Below are 21,825 nucleotides of genomic sequence, written 5' to 3'. Positions count from 1 at the left end.
CCAGCTCTGGTGGGAAACCCCTTCGTCTGCAAGGCGACACAATGGACAATTAGGGCTCCTTAGACCCGGTGTCATGTCCTGCAGCTGCTGTGCCTGCACGGCAGCGCTTCCTACAAAAGGCCCTTAAAATTCCCTAATTTCTATGCACAAAGTACCTACATAATCAAACCGTTTTTAAAACAACTCAACTGCTTCCAAGTTCTCTGCAAAAAAACCCGACTTGTCTGAAGAAATAAAAAATATGCACGTGAAAGGGAAGTCCAATCAGCACCAGGAATTCAGACTTTTCACAGATAAAGCCCCCAACCCCCCCCAAAAAAAAAAAAAAAAAAAAAAAAAAAAAAAAAAAAAAAAAAAAAGAGAGCACCCACGAGTTTGTGTTTGTTCACAATGTGAATTAAAATATGAACTAACAGCAACTGATACCTAATGTAATTATTAAAACTGTGTTTGTGCCAAGGCTGTGGCCGGGTGACCACTGTCATTGCTGTGGGTAGGGGTCTGTCCTGTCAGAAAGGAAAGAAGCTCACACACCAGGTATTCCCAGCAGAAATTTGGACATTTGGGAAAAAAAACCCACGGTAACCACTGAGTCAGGCAATAACAAGGAGAATCCTTCGAAACCAAAGCAAAAGCTGCTGATCCTGCAAAGAATGCTGCTGGTGCTGAAGGCAGATCCCACACGGTGGCACTGTGACCCAGGCCACAGCGCACAGGGCTCGGCCACGCCAAAGCCATCACTCCTACAAATCAGGCCTAGGAACGTGACAAAACTCACCCTTTTAAAAGGGTTAACCCTTCATACCCCTCCAGGCACGAGTGAAGATGCTGAGTCCCTCCAGAAATATGAAAAAAATACTAAGGGAAGAACTAAATACACATGTTCACTATCAAAATAATTCATGAAATGTAAATTAGTCTAATTATGAAAGTGTTTCACATTTTGTAAGCAACTGAAATGTTAATATTGGCTTTTCCTAACTCCAATCTAAATTTAGATAAACAGAAATTTAATTACCCTAATTAACTGAGCTACATAAAGAACTTTTTGCTGCAGACAATGAGCCCCCAGCCCCTTTAGTGCACTCAGCACTGCAAAAGGCAGAGAAACCATGGAGAACGATGAATGTCTCAAACTGAGATTAAATTATTTGTTCTTGGTACCGTTTGGGAAACCTCCAAGATTTTATTAGTTGCTCTTGTTACAGAAAGATAAAATGTTAAGACATGCCATAAGCTATAACAAAACTGTGAGGGCAGTTCTACCAAGGTGGAAATTCAATGGAAAATGTGGGGTGACAGGTACCACAGCCATGCTTTGTGTGGGTTTGGGAAAATGGGCTCCCTTCCTGGTGGTCACCAGCTCTAGTCTGAGATGAACATCTCTGACTTTCAACATCTAACATGGTACTCACATAGAGAGGGTTTTTTTTTTCCTTCTAATTCTACGCTCTGTAAGTCTGGAAACTGCAACTGAGAGCGAGTATTTGCTCTGTGAAATTCAGAAGCGTTATTTTGCTGTGAAATTTTGGCACAGAGAACGCAGCACCCAGAATCAACAGCCAACTCCAATTTTACAGTGATGTGTGTCCAAGGAAAAAACCAAGCCCGTTTGGTTGCTGACTGATTGCTCTGTTCCCAAAGAACCCTCGTGTTCCCTTCTGCCATGATGGCGTGTCCCACCAGGAGGAAAGCGAGCTCAACAGCCAGTCAGGGCTTCCCACTGAAACAACAGCACAAAATGCACATGGAGAAAAAAAAAACATAGAATTTTGGGATGCTGTGGAATCCTGAACTAGCTGATGAGATGTTAAAATGGCTTAGAGCAAGCGATTATAGTTTATGCACCCACCACTATAAAACACACCAAAAATGTGTTTTAATTAGGAAAAGAGATAGGCCAGCTTTGGTTTTGTCATCTGAGGAACAAGCAACATTTCCCATCCAGCCAGCAAGAGCAGCTCATATCCCTTCAGAACTACTGCGCTAGAGTGGAAATAAATAAAAAACACATTCCCACTGCACATGTAAACCAGGAAAAACCCAAAACCTTAGAGAATAAAACAAAGAAGGGGTCACTGAGAGTGAAGGATGTTTCCCCACACACACACTCTGATGAGAGTTGAGGTACATTCTCCAGTTCTCAACTGCAACAGGTCATGTACATAATTTTAAAAGTAAATTCATTTTCATTCTGTCCAATAGGAATGTAAAGAGCTTGTTGGGTTTTTACTGTTAGTCCCAAGAATCTCCTACACATTTAAGTGCACTCATTTTAAAATGTAACCCAATACTAATGATGTGCTTTCCAGTTATTCCCTGAGGCACTAGCACCACAGGCTACCAACACTGGACCACTCAACACATCCAGAGGTTACCAATACAGTTGAAGCTCGTGAAGAACTAAAAACCAACCTGTCCATATTTGTTTGCTGAAGTTACAACACTGCCTCAAAAACTGAGAGGAAAAGCTGATAGAAAAATTGGGCACAAACCTCAGTGAACAAGCCAGTACACACAGGTTGGTATTATTCCGTATTTGCAACCATACCAAGAAATAACCAGCCATTAGAACAGTTTCTAATTTTTATCATCTTTTTTTGGTGGCATTACTGAGCCGAAACACTGCAACTATAACATTCAATTTCCGTTTTTTAAATGCAATCAAATGTCTAATCCAACTGGTTTTATGTTACAGTAGCTGTTCACATAAATAGTACAGATATGCACTGCTCTTGACAGGTACACAGTCACAAAAGCACCTCTCTCGTGTTCAGTTTGCTCTCTGTGTAGTGGGGTTTGTATGAAAAGCGTTCTTGATTTCTAAGCATGGTACAATTTTAATTCTTAATGCGTTAGTACAACAGTGCATTGGAAAAGTACTGAGCTTCTACAAAAAAGCTTTACAATTTTAAATCAGATTTTTTTTTCCTTTATTTAAACAAGCATAGGCAATTCTTATATTTCCACAACAAGATAAATATCCCAATTACGCTAACAGCTCATCCTACAGCGTGCCATAGTGATGGGGAAAGGGCTAACATTAGTGTTATTTACACAGACATGTCCAATATTAACCCAGGAGGAAAATTAAAAGTATGTTCAAATGTGCAATTAAATTAATATTAATTTTTCAGAGAGTTGGATTTCTTGCAAAAATTCCTCTATGACTCATGGACACTGAGCTGGGATAACTTCTCAAATAACTCCTCAGAAGCATAATCTTGAGGACAAACTTTTTATTGGATGGGGTTGGCAAGGGCTGGGCAGGAGAAAGAACTTAGTATCTTCACAAAGAAAACAATATTTTGAAGTGGGGAGATGTCTTTGGACAAGTGAAATTGAACACCCAAACCAACTAGAACTCAAAAAACCTAATTAAAGAAATTTTCCAATTCACAAAGCTTGAATCCAGAGAAAATGCTTTCATGAGGGAAGATTCACTCCGAGTCATTACTATACATTGAGGTACCACTCAAAAAGTGGCCATAAAGGAAGTGACTTCTTTGCCCATCACTATCACACCAGCTGCCTGGCCATCGACTCAGCTCTCCTTTAGACAACGCTCTCTCTGTTCCCAGAAGCTAAGACTGCCCTGCGGCAGATGGGGCAGGTGGAGTTCTCCGACAGCCAGCGGTCGATGCAGTGCACGTGGTACTCGTGCGAGCACGGCAGCTTGCGGAGCTTGTTGCCCTCCGTGTACTCTGTGATGCACACGCTGCAGGTTTTCAGAGCGTCGCTCTCACCAAAATTCCTCATGGCTAGGTTGTCAATTTGTTCTTTGGTGAGTCCTCTTGGTTGGTCATCGTCATCTTCGTTGAGTAGGAAAAATTGTGCAAGGCTAAGGAATGGTAGAGAACCACTTTCTTCAAAAGTGACCGATCCCCTCATATTCCGGCCTTCCCGCCTGGCACCAGATGTTGAGCTAGCCTCGTGCCCACCCTCATACACCTCCCCTGAGCTAACATCTGCGTTCTCATTGCCCGAGGCACCCCCGCCTCCGCTCTGCGGCTCAGAAGCCTCCACGTTCTGACTGGGAGCCGGCCCACTGGGATCTGCATCGCTATCGCTGTACATGAAGTAGCTGAGCTCCCCGAAGCCTGTCATGATCTGCCTCAGCATGGTCTGGATGGCGACTGACGTGGTCTCACTCAGGCCGGTGTTTAAGATCCTGCGGATGGGAATCCTAATGGTGCTGACGTAAGTTCTCACCCCAGCCCGCTCCGAGCGGGAGAACGTGCGCCGGAAGCCTCCGCGCTCGCTCTCATAGGTGACCGTGTTGTTGGGGGTCTGGGACCGGGAGCGGGTCCTGTTGGCTATGCTGTCCCTCTGCCGGTACTCGCCCGGGCGAACTCTTCTCACCTGCAGGTCAAGCACTATGGTGGGAGGCCTCTGCCCAGGAGCTGTGGACTCACTGGTGCCGGTGGTTTCTGAAGAGCCTGCTGCTTGTGGAGCAGGCCTCGTTTCAGGGGGGGAAAACAGAACTGCATTTTCACTTGGCACCTCAGTCCCCACTGTGTGCTGCCTTAACGTCACATGCTGCCTGGTTCTAGAGCTGCCCTCAGCCTCGCTCGCTGAGGAGTGGTCAAGTATTTGAGATGATGTGTTGTGATGAGACCTGCGAGGGGCCTCACTCACTGCATTAATAGGTGACCTACTTCTATCAGTCCTAGCCCGCGTCCGCCGCTGTTCTGGACTCCTACTCCTGGCTCTCCTCTGCCCTCTAGGAGGGGAAGCCTCCTCGGCTGTCAGCTCCTCCGCACTGCTCCTTTCTGATCCAGGCTGCCTTACAGATGGTGATTCAGACCTTGGAATTTCAGAGTCACTTTGGCTATTTTCCAAATCCTCCCCATTGGAAGGCTCTACAGATGGCTCATTCTCAGTTTCTGGATTCGTGTTCCCATTATTACGGTTGACATTTATTTCCAAACTGAATCTGAAGTCGCCGCTATTTGGGTTAGTCCGGCTCACTGCTCTCCAGGACTGGTTTCCTCGCTGCCCACTTCGTGTTGTATTTCCAGTCTGTCGGACTGAATTAAGCCAGTCTATTATAGAATCTCCATTTGAAACATCTTCTGCGGACTCTGCACCTGTGAAAAAGACAGGGAACTACCAAAATTAGAGTACTGAGCTAATTTTGGAGCCATCTTTTCCAAGAACATAATTGCTTAGCTTAACAAGTGACAATTTAGAAGTGCTGAATCCTACTGAGTGCTACTGTGGTTTCTCAGGCAGAGTGACAATTCTGTAACTACCAGAGATCTTATAAGGGAGCAGGAGTGGACATTGCTCTAATATGCACAGATAGACTGCAGCCATCAGAGAGCAAACAAGTCATCAAAAGAACACGTATTTTCTATCATAAGTAAATGGAAAGTCACATGTCAGGTGTCATAACACATCAATATTCTGTGTTTTCTTTTCCAAACAATTAAGTGATCTATTGACCATGAAACAGAGAATTAAGTTTGTCCTGAACCTTCACCTGCAGAGCTTTATAGCAAATCTGTCTCACTGAAGAATGAACCCCAGTGGTCAGCTCCGAGCATCCCCCACCGACCTCTACAGAAGGGTGACAACAAAAGCAATGCAGCATCTTTGGAAGGGAAGAATGTGAATTAAAAAATAGAGATCCCCAAAAAGCATCCCCAAAGGGAGCAGACAGAAAGGCAATCTTAAAAAATGAAATTAAAAAAAAAAATCTAAACAAAACTTTATTTTGATAGGAGTAAGAGATGTGTTATGAATGAAATCTGTCCCAAACTGACCTCTGCAGCAGATATCAGACATAAGGTTCACTGAGTTTTGAAACAAAGCTCACCTTGCACCTGCCTAGGCTTAACTTGTTCCACTCCTGCACTCAAGTTAAGGTCCGTATGGGGTGCTAAAGTTAAGAGTTTTCACAAATACTGTATATACCTCTATTCTCATCACTGTTTTGCTGTGGTGGACCTTCTTTAACTTGGTGTAGCCTTCTCAGCAACTCTTCTTCAGTAATTTCACCTTAGAAAATAAGCAAAATTTTCCAAAAATATTTCCAAATCATATAGGTATGGCAAGCATTATCAAAAGCTTCTAAAGAAGGTACAAGCCACTGCTTGTGTTCTGTCTAATTAAATCCTGCCATAATGGCACTGCCAAGCACATTGCTAAGGGGAAGTTCAGACACTTTAGCACTGTTGTCCCAAGTAAGTTTTCCTGAAGCTGAAATACCCAACAGTTCCATTCTATTCAAGAGAGATGTGCCCTCTGGTTCTGTAACCTCAACAACTGAGCAGCAATTTTTGTCATCCTACACCCATTAGGGTGTCCAGTGTGAAATATTTGAGGTTAACACTTCCACAAGCAGGAAAAGAAGGTTTCAATTACTTGAGTCATGGTTTGAAATATGTATCAACCTATGAAGAGGGAATCCGTCAAGTTGATTGAGAGCTGACATCAAAATGCCCATGCAGAATGTCATACCAGACTCCTTACCCTGGTTACAAACTCCTAACCTCACCAGCACAAAACCTGCACACAGATGCTTAAAGGAGATTTTTTTGTCCATCTAAGGGTTCATAACTGGAACTGGGTCAAATCTGGGTGTTCCTGCCAAGTAGTGCAAACACCAGACTTTTGTATCTGATGAATCCACACCATTCTATGTCTCCACAAGTCAAGGGACCACTTGAATTTGAATGTGCACAAATTAGCAAGAAGCTACTTCCTACCACGAACACTGCTGCAGCACACAGACTGGTGAAAGGGCTTCAGGAGAACAGAAAATGACACAAATTGCCTACCAGCAACTCTAGCAGGATGGACATAGGCAAGCATTACCTACCTGGTGTTCCTAGCAAATTGTTATCTCTCATAAGCCTGTAGTCCTCTTCACTCAGGTTGTTCACAAACTGATAGAAAGCTTCTTCTCGATCTAACCGATCCAGCTGGCTTTGACGTTGGGCTTCTGATTGATCAATACTTCCTTTATCACTAGAATCTGAGCTTTCCATCTTGATGAGTAAAAGAGTACCTAAAAAAGGAAAGAACAAACCCGTCATGAGAGCAGTGAACTACAGCATGGAATTTATGCATGTTTGCAATGGAGAGTGAAGTACAGGTTAAAGCAGTTTGCTCATGAAGCTTTAGTTAAGATCAGGTTCATCACCACAGGGATCAAAAATAAAGCATGAACCTCCTCAAGAAGTACAAACAAAACTGATGCCCAAATACTCATCAAAGCAGCAAGCTGAACACCGAATATCATCTGCCATAAGCCTTATAGCCCATCTTTGAATTCACATCGTAGGTGACCATGATTATCTGCTTTTTGCAGAAAATATTCCTAGTATCACAACTGCCTCTCCAAGAAGCCTTACAGAAGTGTAGTACAAGGCATGAGCCATCCTTGATCGTGCTCTCTTGCTTTTTCCTGCCTGCTACAGAAACACCCTCTTTACCATACTAGTGAATTTTAACCGAATGAAGTGGTTATGAAGAACTCAAAGAAGATGCTGTCGAACCCTGTACACACAAAAAAAAGAGACAGGTTCTCATTCCTTCAAAAAAAGGGTTTGCAAAATCAACTTTTTAGTTTTACATCAAGAGAGGAATTTGCTTTCAAGTTTCAGCTTTTACTGAACTACTGATGTTGATGAGCAAATTTCCAAGACAAAACTCCAGCATATACCAGGTACACCACTGCTTTAAAGAACCTTCTTCTAGGCTGCATATTTTTAAATATAACCTTCCCATATTGTTTTTCATTTGGATGAAATACTCGAGAACGTCTCTCTTTCAAGGAAAATAATCGATGAATGCCGTGTCTGTATCTGATAAATATTATAAGGAACACATGCAAATGCTGGAGACGTTCTGGCACTGGCTGTGCCATGCAAATACATCAAATGAAGATAAAATAACCAGTTTCCTTGATCACTCTACCTCACTATTCACAGCACCAAGAATTTTCCTGTACAACTGGTAGAATCTAGTTACTCAGAGAGGTGATTAAGAAGCTAATCCTCTGCATGCTAAAAAGCTCTGCAATAACATTCCCCATCAGAAAATATTCCTTTCATTTAAACCATACTTCAAGTGACATGGAAATACTGGAAGAATAAAGCTTTTCTGCTTCTCACTGGAAAACTTCCAACACTTAGACATCTGTCTAGTGCAAAAAGCATCTTTTTTTGGTTTGTCAGCACAGCTGTCAAGTCAAGACTGCCCACAGTTTACATTAGTACTTCTCCTGAAGAGCAGCCCTGCATGATATCCACAGGCACTTTATTTCAGCTGCTATGGTGAAAATTAAAGTGCACCAATGACCTCGATGTGCAGCACAAGAAAAATTCCACAGGATAGGACATCCTGTTATTGCAGACTTGAAAATTATGAAACTACTGTTCTGATCCTCTTTGTCTTCAGTTCTGATACAGTAGAAGTTGATTTTAAGTAAGTTAGTGATACTAACTTATTGCCACTCGGTGCTGTTTGGTTTTGTGAAACCAGGAATCCAGAAGCAGCAGCAATTACCAGAGTCACTCCTGAGTCAGATGGGAGCCTGTCAGCTTTCTCTGCATTTCTAAATCCCTGGTGCAACCTAAAGACTTGCAGACGGCGTGTGACGTGTGTTGTGTGCTGTGATGTACTGATAAACACCGATACATGATCCCATTCACAGGACGGTTGAGCAATAGTTTCTGCAGGTGTGTTCAGCTCTGACTGGGCTCACTTAGGAAATCCCTGTGCCCTTCACATGCCAGGCATGTATTTCTAGTGAGAACACTAGAGCTTCTATCAACTTTTTCACAAGCTTTCTCCAGCAGAATTATTACTCCAAGTAGCATTATTTAAAGATGTGCTGGAGGAGATACTTTTAAAAGCAGCTCTCACTGGTTCTGGTAATATCTGAACAAAAGTCTCAAGAAGAATGAGAGACTTGCATCTAAAATAAAACCTTGAAATGCATCAGTTCTTTGGGAATACACATCAAACTTGGAAATACATGGAATGTCTTCAGAAAGATGGCAATATTAACACCTTTATAAGCATTAGACCAATTCTTCAACAGCTCTTAAAACAGAAAGATGCACTACACATACAAAACATAACATTTGTTTACTACTTATTTACTACTTTTCTTTTAACTGAAAATGCTTGCAGGCACCTCAGCTATCTAATGCCTACGTGATTCAAAGATATTTGCCTATTCCATTTCAGAAAATGAAGGGCACTATTCTTGGTCAGGGAAAAAGGGAGAGTCAAAACAAGTCAAAACAGGGGGTGGAATTTATAAATCTCTTCTTTACCAACAGGCTGATGTACAGTTCAATGGGTGATTCTTTAGGAAATGCCTGGAATAAGTCATTACTACTTATTTCCAGGTTTGCTCCTCTTTTGTCCTCCATCACCTCTTATGTTCCCTCTTAAACCATAAAATCAGCTAATTGTCAAGGCTGAATAGTTTACTGCTGAGAAAAAAAGCCTCAGAGGTGGGATGAATGAAGAATTTAATTTACATAAGGACCTTTCTGCTAGTGACAAATTGCTGTATTTTCCTATTGCAAGCTACTAACAGGCTACACCAGTCCCCCATATCCCAATTTCAGGATCCCAGAAATGCTGTGAATCCCTATGGGATGTTTACACTGATGGAAATACAGATGGCACAGAAACACAGCAGCAACAACATGTTCTCCCTACGTGACTGCTGGCAGCAAATGGGATGATACCGTTCAAACCAGAGCTCTGATATTAAAATCAGCAAATGAAAACCAGGATTTCTACCCCAAGGCTTCTGCTAGTTTCTATCTCCTCATTGTGCACATTGTCCAACGTTAAGCCTCACCTCCCAGCCCGCTGCAGAGCTCTCCATGGCCAGACTGAACTTACTGGAATGTTTAGACTGCTCCTGCCTCAGCATGGCCTCACAGAGCCCATCTGGCTGGACAGCAGAATTTCCACGGTGGGAGTCACCATGGCCCTGCTCAGAGAGGCCGAAAAAACTTGAACATCTGCCCCTCAGGATGCTGCTCTCAGCTCACACCCTGCAGACAATTAAGACTGGCTGAAGGAAGCCAGTAATGCAGGGAAGCCTGATGAGGGAAAACCAACAGGTGTACTATTAGCTTACAACAAAATAACAAACATTTGGCTATCTAATAAGCAAGAACAGTTTAACTCTGCTTTTCCTTCTTCCCGTACACGACTTTGTTCTTATCCAAGCTAAAAGATTCAGAATTTCCTCCTTTAGTGTCCTTCCTTGTCAGCTGAGTTGACACAGGGTGGGGAAGGTCACAGCTACGAGCAGGAAGTTCAGATCTGCCGGTTATTGCCAACTTCAGCTGAGATACCCAGGTATGAAAATCTCTTTATGGGGAAGTGAGGGGGTGACCACCTAAGGACTGCACAAAGCAAGAGAATCAGAGATAGGATAAACAATTTTCTCCTTGAAAAAAAAAAATATTCAGCAGCAGAATATCCAGACAAGAGTTACTACAGTGAATTCTTAATTGGTGTTCCTGTCCTGCCACAAATCAGAAAAGTATCTTCCCTGCAGTTACGCTTCAACAACCTCAGAGATTTCTAAGCACAAATGACTGCCTGTCTCCCCACTGCTGCTCCAGACTGCAGTAAGCCCACAAAAGCTATTGTTTGTTACATTCTTTTAATTCAAGAGGAAGCAATACTATGTTTTTTTTGGATAGGGACAATTTAAGAGTACTGGATATTCCCTCAATAATACAAAGTTATCGTTCGTACAGCGTAAGAAATATTTTGTGTTCTTTTATGCCAGGTTGTGTGTAAACTAAATCCAGTTAGGAATGTGCTACTGCCTCAAATCTAGTGGGACAGCAAGTAGGGATAACATGTGTGTGTCACCCATTTACCTTCTCCATATTGCACAGCACTTGTGGACTACAGGATTCTTCCCAGAAAAAAAGTATTAATGGACCATAATGCACAGTAATAAATCTCTAGTTCTTCCTCCTTCAAAAATGTGTAATATCTCCTGACATTAGTTACCTGAATTGAACACCAAGACACTACCTTAGCCTGTATTCCTGGTTTTTTTTTTTTTTTTTTAACATTTAAAAGAAAACCCAAAAAACATTAGAGCTCTCATTAAACCAACTAGGCAGAGGCAGAAATTAGAAAATCTGACAAACCCTGAAATCACTAATTGGCACGGTTAATGAAAAAGCGACACCTTAAAATTAAAATCTTCATTAGATTTATGGGGCAAGCCTCAAATTTTAACAGGACAAGGCATGGAATTTAATTAAACTGAAGAAACAACTCAACTGCTCACGAGTCAGGTGTGCAAGAAGAAGCTCCTCTAGAACTCCCCCATGTCAGTGTTACCAGTATTTCAACCTCACCTGAGAATCTCTCGTGCCCTGTGCGCCAGGAATGTTTCCTGAGTTACCTCACGTCCCAGCAACACAGTTAATACCTCTGGATAAACAAAAAAGAGGATGGCAGTGTGGGTGTTCCAGAGATGTCCTCAGCAGAAGGCCAGCTTCTCATTTATGATTCATACCCCCATCTTAATTAGCTACTCCAACCGGTAGAGCACCTTGCTTACTTGCAGTCTACAGAACTGATCAAACCCTTGGACTAAAGGAGTGACTCAGGATGGAAGCCAGAAGCACTGATTTGTTTGCTTTGGGTAGTTAGAGGCTATTTTCCCTGCCCAGCTTGCAGTGAACATGCCTCAAAGACACTTCAGCTCCAGAGAAGCACAGCACAGCTGTGTGTCCAAGCTCTTTCCACGAACTGTGACTTCAGCAGCTCTGACGTGCCATGGCAGCATGGCCCCAGCCAGCCTCGCTCCAATTCCATGTCTCAAATGACACAGGAACAGCAGCTAGAACAGGCAGTCCTCTTAGCCCAGCTCCTTCAAGCACAAACTGAACCCACTTCACACACAGCACTCATCCAACCCACTCCAACTCATTTTCCTAGAAGAATTCAAAGTTGAAAAACAGTTTCCATGCCAGTCAGTATCCAATTTCTCCATACTCAAAACTAGCTGGAAGTAAGACATAACAGAAACTACATTTTCATCTTAAATATTTCATCACTCAACTCTGCAAGCTCAAAAGCAGAAGCAAAAACTGTCAGTGAATCCCATCATTAAAGGAAAAAGACACCCTAAGACAGTGAAATGAAAGTCATCTATCTGCATTATACATGGAGCTTCATTATGTCAAGTTTGTTTGGCTTTTTCTTTTTGTGCAGGTGCACAAGGTTCCTTTTGTGATCACACCGAAGTCTTTGATACCACAGGTCCAATATACCCATCTCCATCTTAGAAACAGTAAAAAAGAACAAACTTTTATAATTTTCAAAGTGGCATTATGAATTTTGGGATTTTTTTCCCTGCTACTGTGCTTTTTTATTTCCACTGTGATGAACAACAGGTTTAGGTTCTTATTAGTTTTTTAATAAATCTACCACAAGTTTTAAAATCAGAAATGCACCGCTCTTGCAAAGCTGGAAGAAAGTTAGATATAGAATACAGTTTTGTATTCTATAAAGTGTTCTGTGAAAAGTGTTGTAAAATTTAAATGCCACTTTAATAAGGAGTGTTAAACATCGATTCAGCTTTTTCACTACCCCAGTGTGTTTCAAAGCAAAGGCCCTCAAACAAGATGTCATTCTGAACATACATTTCAAACAACAGAAAGCAAATGAATACTTTTGCAGAACAGTGGCAGAAAGTTCCACAGAATAAAAAAAAACAACAGACCAGAGAGGAAAAACACTTCAGCTGAACCAAATGCTGAGTTAAAAAAGAGAAACACTAACAACTCCTGATAAGTCAGAAAGAAGTGAGGAAATCAGGGCAGAACTTAGCAATTCCAGAACACTGAGACCATGTGGAACCAAGATGGAGCTCTGAAAATAAAATGCAGTAACAACTGCCAAAATGCTGGGCTTTGCCTTTTATCATCTGCAGTTACTAAAACAACACTTTACACATACAAGTGGAAAATAAAATTAAGATAACACTGCCTTTGCCATCAAATTCAGATAGCACAGAAGAGAAAGCTTGGTGTATATGAGGTGCACAAGTCTCCAGCACTGCAGGCTCATGAAATTATACTCTTTTTGCCCAGAAATGAGCTTCCAGCTGGGTCAGCAGCAGACAGCCCACTCTGAACTCAAAAGAAGTAAAGCTGCACACATGCAACCAGTGTTGACCCTGAGAGACAGCACTGGAAAAGGACTGATATCCAAGGACAAGCAGAGTTTTGATTCCTGAAGAAACACAAACTGTGGTTAGTGAAAACACCAAGCCTATCAAGACTTTCAACTAAAAAAGAAAAAGCCATCTTTAAATTCACTGCTGAATCTTGCTGTCTCCACACAACTGCTGCTAACGCAGGCACTGCTAACAGTAAAAGAGCAACAATCACTGCAACCACAACCCACAGAGGAATTCCGATACGTGCGCTCCTGCTCTTGCTGATATCCGCTGCCCAACAAACACAGCAAGGCAAATTTATCTCAATTTCAACAGGCATCTGTACCATGAGAATTCCATTTCTGATGCCATCCCAAGGCAGCTCCAGCATTTTAACAGGACTATGTGCACATACACCTTGCACATCAAAACCCAGAGCGCTCTGAGCACAAGATGATTTTAAATACTGAACTAAGATAAAATATGTGCTGGCTTTCCCTACATTGCATAATCATCAGGTGGTTTTATGAGACCATCCAACCCTGCAGACCTCCCTGAGTCAAAAGCTGAGCCTCAACACTGTACAGCAGCCAAAAGCTCCTAACAAGCACCTCATTAATACAAACCTGAGCACTCTACTCTGAAGGAGACACAGCCTTGTGTTTATGATCTTACCTGCAGCCAGAACCTGTGCAAAGGCAAAACCAGTCCCTGGGATGCTCCTGGCTATCCCTACTCAGCACACAAAGCTCCTGACTAAGTTACGACACTGCTACACTCTTTAGAAGTTTTGGTTTTCAGAAGCACAAGACTCCCATAAAAGGATCTTGAAGAAGGAAATGTTCACATTTGGTTTTATCCTTTCACTAATAATTTTTACAAGCTCAGCAGCTGATAAATTTTCACCAAGACTGAGATTAAAGCACAAAACCTTGGATAAACACCCAATAATCATATCTGGATTCAAGCATTTTAACACATGGCAACTGAAGTTCTCTACAAAAAAAGAATTTAGGACACTCCAGTAATGTGTTATGCTACATTAGGCTGGATTTAAATACAATCTTTAGACATATGGAGTAATATGTTATATATAACATTATATTATGTTTATTAATAATATGTTATTAATATATAACATTATGTTCTATATTAATAACATTATGTTATATTATGCTATGATTGTTTAAAAAAAAATACAACACCTCCACTGCAACTGGAATGATTCTGCTAAGATCAAGGGATTTATTTTGATACATCCCCACAGGGAAGAGGAACAAGCAAGGCAGGTATATTGATGTAGAGGTGTTTTGAAAACATTTCCATCTAAGGATCGTGCTATCCATTCCTCTAAAAAAACCCTAATTACACATATTGGAGAGCAGACACTTGCAACACTCTTTTCCATTAATTCAGTAATATGGAAAATAAGTATGATACAGATGGCAACCACTACAGCTTGAAAAACACTGGTGTGTGGTTATTTCAGTGACAAACATTTACCCAGTCAGAGCTGCTGATGAAGGGAACACTGCAGTTGCTGTGCTTTAGTGGTCTAACATAACAAGAAACCCTTAATTTTATAATGTGTGGTATGTTTTCCCTTCCCAAGACATAATTCCAAGCTATCATTATTTTAATTCCACAATGGTAAACCTGTAGAGGGAACAGAGTCAGTTTAAGTGCTAGGTGACCACTATAACAAAACTAAATATCTGACCCTCAATTAAGATAATTAACTGCCCAAGAAACAGCCAACTGTTTATTTGTTTTAGAAAGACTTGACAAGTCACTGCAATTAAAACTCAGGGACAAATTAGTGTCAGAAGTTCTTCTGAACATTTGACAAGTATTTCCAAGTTGAAATTACCCAATACTGCCAACATGGACAGGAAAATAAATGTCATGTGTAATGATACTATTGGGTATTATCAAGTTTGTATTCCTGTTTAGGAGGTTCTCTGTATCAAGGCTCCACTTTCCCAAGAAACAGCAAAATAATATTACTATTATTTGAAAAACTCAGGTTTTTTTGCTGTGAAACCTTTTGTCAGACTTCTACTGCACACGAAAATCAGGTCACACAATAAATTTTAAAAACAAACCTTAATCATCACTACACGACACGCATATATATATATATATATATATATATATATATATATACACACACACACATAACGTGATATTGCTCCTCAATTAAAGCAGACCACTCAAGATAAACACATACACGCAGCTGGACTCGACAAAGGTTTTGAAACAGAACCAGAAACCTTAAATGCCAACAAACAGCATTAAAAGGGGCAGGGAAAAACTTGCACGGGAAGCTAAGGCGACAGAGGAAAGATGACGTGCTTAACTGGGGAGAAACTCAGCACAGGAATAGCAAACACCACAGGTCTGAAGAGGTCACAGGCTGATCCAGAGCTCTGCACAGCGGGAGGGGAAGAGTTGTTCTCGCCTGTCTTCCACAACAAGGCTTCTTGCCCCAACTCACGGGGAGCACGGCCTGAAAACACGGCCGTGCAAAGCTGCGGTTCCTGCAGCAGACACTGAACTGTGGCCGAGGCCCAGGACAGCAGCTCTAACCACCCCCTCCCCCCACCCCTCCCAGAAGGAGCTTCTTCCAATTCCTCCCCCAGCCCAGCCGGACACCCGGAGGGTGCGGGGCCCGCCTGCCCTCCCCGCAGGCAGCGCAAACCCAGCTCCAGCCCCCAGCGGAGGATCAGGGTGGCGGCGGGAGGCCCCGCCAGGAGAATCCCCGGGGTGACGGAGCGCGGCCCATCCGGGCACACCCGCTCAGACCGCCATCACCGCCCCCCGCTCCCTCACGGCACCGCGGATGGAGCCTCCCGCACCCCGCCGAGCCGCCCCGCCGAGCCCGAGCGGGGACTGAGGGGCCCCGCTCCCGCCTCCCGCTCCGGGCGGAGGCCGCCGCCGCCGCCTCCCCCGAGCCTGGGCCTCTCCCTTCCCCGGGCCATTTTGAGAGCCCGCCCCCGCCCCGGTGCTCACCGCCCGCCGCCGCCGCCCGCCGCCGCCCCGGCTGTGGGTGCGCCGCTGCCCGCGCCGCTCGGGGCTGGGTGCCGGCTGTCCGCGCTCCGCCCGTGCCGCTCCGCCGCCGCGCCGCCTCCTGCCCGCTCAGGCGGCCATTTTCTGCTCCATTGTTACCAAGGAACGGGGGGCCGGAAGCGGCCGCCGGCAGCCGGAAGTGGAGGCGCGCGCGGCCCCGCGCAGGCGCGGCCCGGGAGGGCAGCCCCGCCCAGCGCGCGCGGCCCCGGCCCTCAGGGGCCGCCGCCATTTTGGTGCGGGCAAAGGCTGAGGGTGGGGTGGGGTAGGGTGGGGTGGGGTAGGGTAGGGTGGGGTGGGGCGGGGATGCCATGGCTGCTCCTCAACTCACAGCCCCCAGGGGATGTGGAGGGGGCCGGGGGTCAGCGGTGCGCGCCCGTGATCCGTAGGGTCCGTATCCCCGCGGTCCCCTAAGTGTGGGGCCGTTTCATGCCGCCTCAGGTGTGTGGGTGCTGGCCAGAGGGAATTCGGTGCAAGGTCGATGGTGGCCAGCAGTGCCGAAAAAACGAAAAAGTACTGGCAGTACTGGCGTCTGTCGGTGCGGATATTCATCCTTCTAACCATGGACATTCCTCCAGTTCTAACCATGGGTATTCCTTTCCCTCCAAGCTTTGGCATTCCTCCAGTTTGAACCATGGACGTTCCTTCCCTTCTAACTATGGCAGGGTTTCCCCTCTCACCTGGTGTTGTGTACTACATACAACTCTATGAAAATTAAAATACTCATGTTTTCCTGTACGAGCCTTAATTAAATGCCCGACTTCCCATGTTATGTAGGGTTAAGCACTTCGGCAGTGTTCCCCCTCGCTGCTGAAATCATCAAGGGCAGCTGAGTTTTGAACGATCCCATTTTAATGCCCGAAAAGTCATATCTTGCGAAGGTCATGTAAGGAAGTCATCTTCATACTATCTGATACATAGAGAAAAAACATATTCCTGAGGATTTTACACCATTTCAGGAAACCCACGAGACACCTTTGTTTCTCCTTTTGGTGGCTCATTGTAAAAATAGCATTGTCAAGCTGAGGGCGGTGTTGCACTTAAAGGTTGTGGAAACTGTTGAGTTTCTACTCAACAATATAAACCCAACTTCTAATGTAAATAAGAAGTTTGTGTTATATAAAAACATGTAAATGTTTTTATATATTCACACTTTCAATTTCCCCCAGCAGACTTGAGAACTCAAAGGCAGCCACAGTGTCAGGGCTAGAGAAGAGGGAAGAGACAGGTACAGGGCATGTTTCTCATCAGTTTTACTTACCACAGCCTGTGACCAGGAAAGGAGAATGCCAAAATCCTTTGTAATGGAGAGCAGGAAGGAGTCCCACTTTCATCTGGAGCAGGTGTAGGTTCCCAACAATATTTTTGTTCAAATAACTGGTACATGAAGCAATTGAGTATTGATACACCACATAGCTGGCGTGATGGAGAGGTGGTACCTAATACAGCATAAAACTTGCTTGGAGAATGTTCACCTTTTATGATTTTAAAAGTAAATCGGTGTTGGGAGGGTGAGTTTACATCAGACCAGTCCTTTGCATCAGTGCCGAAATTACAATTAGATGTACTGCAGGGTCAAACCGTGACCTAACAGCTCTGCTTTGACTGTTAAATGTGAGTAATATTAAAAAAAAATAAACCCAAACCCAAACCTAAGAAGAGTAAATTTAATGTCACAAAGCAATTTGGTGGTTTTAATGCACCAAAATATTTGTCACTGGGAAAAGTTGTCTTGCTCCTGATCCATGACAAATGGATGGTTTAGGTAGGCAGTGCTCCAACCCCTACAAATTCCAGTGGCTGGAGAAACTGTATCCCCCAAACAGAGACCCTGTGGCTGAGTGTGTGGGCACTCCTTTATATTTGACAGGCACCTTTGAAGCTGGAAAAAATCCATTCCATTGTCAAACGTGGATAATTCAGGGAGCAGGTGATGGGCACACAATTGATCCAGTTTATCACGGGAAGCCTTGTGCCCACAATTGATAAGGCAGCCATGAGTGTGAGTATTGGCAATTAGCACAGCAGCAGGACATTTCTGAGTGTCACCTCAAAGAAAATCAGAGGTGAGGGCACTGCCACAGGCTGGTCATACATGAAAGTGAATCCTGCCTTTTCCCCCCACCTTTTCTGGATACCAGGCAAGGTCAGAGCAGGATAAAAGTGGCTTTGTTTAGACACCAGTAACCTAAGCAGCAAAATATTAGGGATTATTGAGCAAATGGGAGGTGGAGCATATTCTGCTGGGATGGAGGGATAAGATGATGGTTTATGCTCCTGGAACAGCCTCCTGACATCTGACATGTCATTTTGTTTGTCTCTTTCCCCCTCAACAGAATATGTTTACTTGATTAACCGTACCGAAAATGTTGAAAATCATCAAATGGCAAAGCAACAGAGGAATAAAACATTCTTCTTCACATCTGTGGGTGAGCTCTGACTCTTGAGGCAGACATTTGCCAGTTTGCTGGAAGATGAACGCCCGTGAGGAGCAGAGACAGCAGCTGGATCCTGCTGATTCACACCTTCCTTAGCAGTAAAAAGTTGGAGCTGAGGTCCACGGCACACAGCTGAGGAAAAGTCTCTCCCTCGGTGTGATTTGGTGGATTTATTTGTAAATGCCCTCACAGAGTTCATCAGGTACAGAATAAGCTCTGGTTTTTCAAAACCACTTAATGGATTTCAGTATCCACTTGACATTAATAACAATTAATGACCTGTGCACACATATCTCCTTAACAGCTTTGACAAAATTAGGAGCAGTGTAGCAGCATATTTCAAAAAGCTTGTAGGGAAAAATATATTTGCGTAGAGAACTTTGCAGTATAGGGAAAAAATCAAAATCTACAGCAAAAGCATGGTGTAATTCCTACTTAAGTGTTTTCAATTTGCTACTGTGTGTATAGCAAAAGAGAATTGCAACACTTTTCCATGGTAAGTTTAATGTCGTTTCCTTCAATGAGGGTAAATAAATTTGCTTTAAATTCCCCAGGGTTTTAAAAACTGCTTATTAGGTATGCAGTGATAGATGAAAAAAATGTTGGCTTATTTTTTTCTAAAAAGATATTAAAATAACTTATTCTCAATATAGCTAAGTAATAATCCAAATGCAGTAAGGTGAGGAAATCTGAATCTCTTGGGAGCTTCTAAACCTGAGCAAAAAAAAAAAATTAAAAATAACAGACCCACCAAACTCAGATCTTTGTATTCTCCAAGTAGAGGCAGAGCCAGGAGCTGAGTGGGGTGATGAAGCCAGCTGGGTGGTGTAAATGCAGGAATTCTGATTTTCTCCAGCTACCTGAGTTTAAAGCTGGGCTGCTGTTTACTTTTTAGATTGATTTTGTCTTTCTGTAGCTTCTGGCAGAAAGTTACATACAAAGTCTGTGATAAATGCAGGATGTGTGAACTTCTGCTGAATTCATTTAATCCCAAAGGATTTCTCTGCTGTTTACTGTCACCTAGTTAGGTGCTATAAATCCAGTTGCACCTAAAAAAATTGAGGCTACAGAAGATGAAGTAGTTAAAGCAGAGTGTGGCAATTTATACAACCCCAACATGGAGGTGCTTGCTCATGTCACCAGAGTGCTTCATCACTGCACCTGAGCCCTGTTCAGGCCAGAACTAACCAAAGTGAAGTGGGAAAAAGTGAGGTTTTATTTTTCCTTCTGGTTGACAAAATTGTCCCAGGCCATCCAAGAATATCCATGTGCAATTAAACTATGATTTTTGTCCTTTCTCTCTGGAAAACTCACCTTTGCAGGTATTAATTCAAGAAAACTTGTCTCCTGATGAAGGAACATTATTTCTATTCTGAAAAAGCCATCTCTGCCAAGTTTTAAGCACAGAAGTTCATTGATTTTATTAAAACCCTGAGGCAAGAAAGCTCATCTAAAATAGTAAAATGGAAATTAAAAGCTCCATAGGTAGGACAGAATAAAATCTAGACTGGAAAAGTTACCCCATCTTGATGAACTCCTTACCATGCTTACCAGATTAACTTTTTTTTCTGGTTAGCATTAGCTTTATTTAATTTTAAAGTAATTTGCTTCTAGGATTATAACATTGGTCAAAAAACATCTTTTAGAAGTGCGAGAAAAACACTGTTTGAGTCTTTCCTCATGGCAAAACTTAAAAAATTAAAGTTACATCAAGTCAACCTCAGCCTTTCTCCCAAAAGCAGCCATGCCCAAACGATTTGCTCTGCATTCATACTGGTGCAGCTGAGTAATGTGTGTCCTGGCACAACCTGATCAATTCCCTCCTCTGTCACCTGTGTCCTGGCACAGCCTGATCAATTCCCTCCTCTGTCACCTGTGTCCTGGCACAGCCTGATCAATTCCCTCCTCTGTCACCTGTGTCCTGGCACAGCCTGATCAATTCCCTCCTCTGTCACCTGTGTCCTGGCACAGCCTGATCAATTCCCTCCTGTCCCCTAAACCAAGCAGAGCCCCAGCATGTGGCTATTTTCAGTGCGTGCCGGTGCTCAGCGCCCAGAGGAGCCCGCCTGGCCGTGCTGGTGGCAGACACTCACTCAGGATCGGGTACATGAGCAGCACTTTCCTCCTGTAGATGTCTGGGGGGAACTTGGCGTAGTACACCTTGGCTCGCTGCGTCTCCTCGTCGCTCTGGATCAGGATTTTCCCGATGCGGATGGATCGGCAGCAGTCCCGCAGGCCCTGCTCCATCGCCTCCCCTGCACAGGACAGCACAGACACAGCAGCAGATGTGACACTGGGAAAGGGCTTGGGGTAAGGGGCTGCAGGGACAGGGACAGTCCCAAAGGGATAGTCCCAAAGAGCCCCCAAAGGGACAGTCCCAAAGGAACAGTCCCAAACAGCCCCCAAAGGGACAGTCCCAAACAGACAGCCCCCAAAGGGACAGTCCCAAAGGAAGAGTCCCAAACAGCCCCCAAAGGGATAGTCTCCAGATGGAGATTCCCAAATGGGAATCTCATGTCCCCCCAAACTGTCCCCCCAAATGGACAGTCCCCAAAGACAGAGTCCCAAAAGGACAGTCCCCAAAGAGACAGTCCAAAGGGACACTCTCAAATGGACAGTCCCCAAAGACACAGTCCCAAACAGACAACCCCCAAAGGGACCGTCCCAAAGGAACAGTCCCAGATAGACAGTCCCCAAATGGACAGTCCCAAAAGGACAGCCACACCCCTGTGCTGGTGGATGGTTCTAAGCATTAAAACACCTGAGGCTCATCCCCTTTTTCCTCTGTTTACAGCAAACCGAGTCTCCTCGGTGTTGGCGAGCCCTGGGTTTGGTGCTCCCAGCTGTGCTGAGGATGGTTCTAAGCATTAAAACACCTGAGGCTCATCCCCTTTTTCCTCTGTTTACAGCAAACCGAGTCTCCTCGGTGTTGGCGAGCCCTGGGTTTGGTGCTCCCAGCTGTGCTGAGCTCTCACAGGACAGAGCTGGAAAGGTCAGAAGGGGCGGGTGGGGTTTGGGGACATCCCGGTGACAGAGGGTGGGGCAGAGTGTGGGGCTGCTGGGTTTGCCAGCACAGATCCAAAGGTTTGCCCAGCACTGGGCACTGACAGGGACTCTGCCCCTGCGGAGCGTGGCTGGGGTGGG

The 21,825-nt window shown here is 44.0% G+C and overlaps 1 protein-coding gene and 1 long non-coding RNA gene across 5 annotated transcripts; one reads left to right on the top strand and one right to left on the bottom strand.

Moving 5' to 3' along the window:
* Window positions 1-1,161: 1,161 nt before the first annotated feature.
* RLIM (ring finger protein, LIM domain interacting) lies at window positions 1,162-16,304 on the bottom strand. 4 transcript variants are annotated; one of them, XM_053955670.1, is made up of 4 exons: window positions 16,190-16,303; window positions 6,827-7,015; window positions 5,920-6,003; window positions 1,162-5,090 (listed from the first exon to the last, which is right to left on the bottom strand). In XM_053955670.1, exons 2-4 carry the CDS (start codon window positions 6,993-6,995, stop codon window positions 3,556-3,558), a joined length of 1,788 nt encoding a protein of 595 aa, XP_053811645.1. In that variant the 5' UTR covers window positions 6,996-7,015; window positions 16,190-16,303; the 3' UTR covers window positions 1,162-3,555. The 4 variants fall into 4 exon arrangements, with proteins under 4 accessions (XP_053811645.1, XP_053811643.1, XP_053811646.1 ...); XM_053955668.1 differs by lacking the exon at window positions 16,190-16,303 and adding an exon at window positions 11,367-11,430; XM_053955671.1 differs by lacking the exon at window positions 5,920-6,003 and having other exon boundaries at window positions 16,190-16,304.
* Window positions 16,305-16,418: 114 nt separating this feature from the next.
* On the top strand, window positions 16,419-18,830 carry LOC128795136 (uncharacterized). Its single transcript, XR_008433414.1, has 3 exons — window positions 16,419-16,479; window positions 17,510-17,588; window positions 18,580-18,830. It is a non-coding gene; the product is annotated as an uncharacterized LOC128795136 (long non-coding RNA).
* The last annotated feature ends 2,995 nt before the right edge of the window (window positions 18,831-21,825 follow it).

This window comes from Vidua chalybeata, chromosome 14 (genome assembly GCF_026979565.1).
Source record: "Vidua chalybeata isolate OUT-0048 chromosome 14, bVidCha1 merged haplotype, whole genome shotgun sequence".
Taxonomy (NCBI): domain Eukaryota; kingdom Metazoa; phylum Chordata; class Aves; order Passeriformes; family Viduidae; genus Vidua; species Vidua chalybeata.
This window is presented reverse-complemented; position numbering and strand designations above follow the sequence as displayed.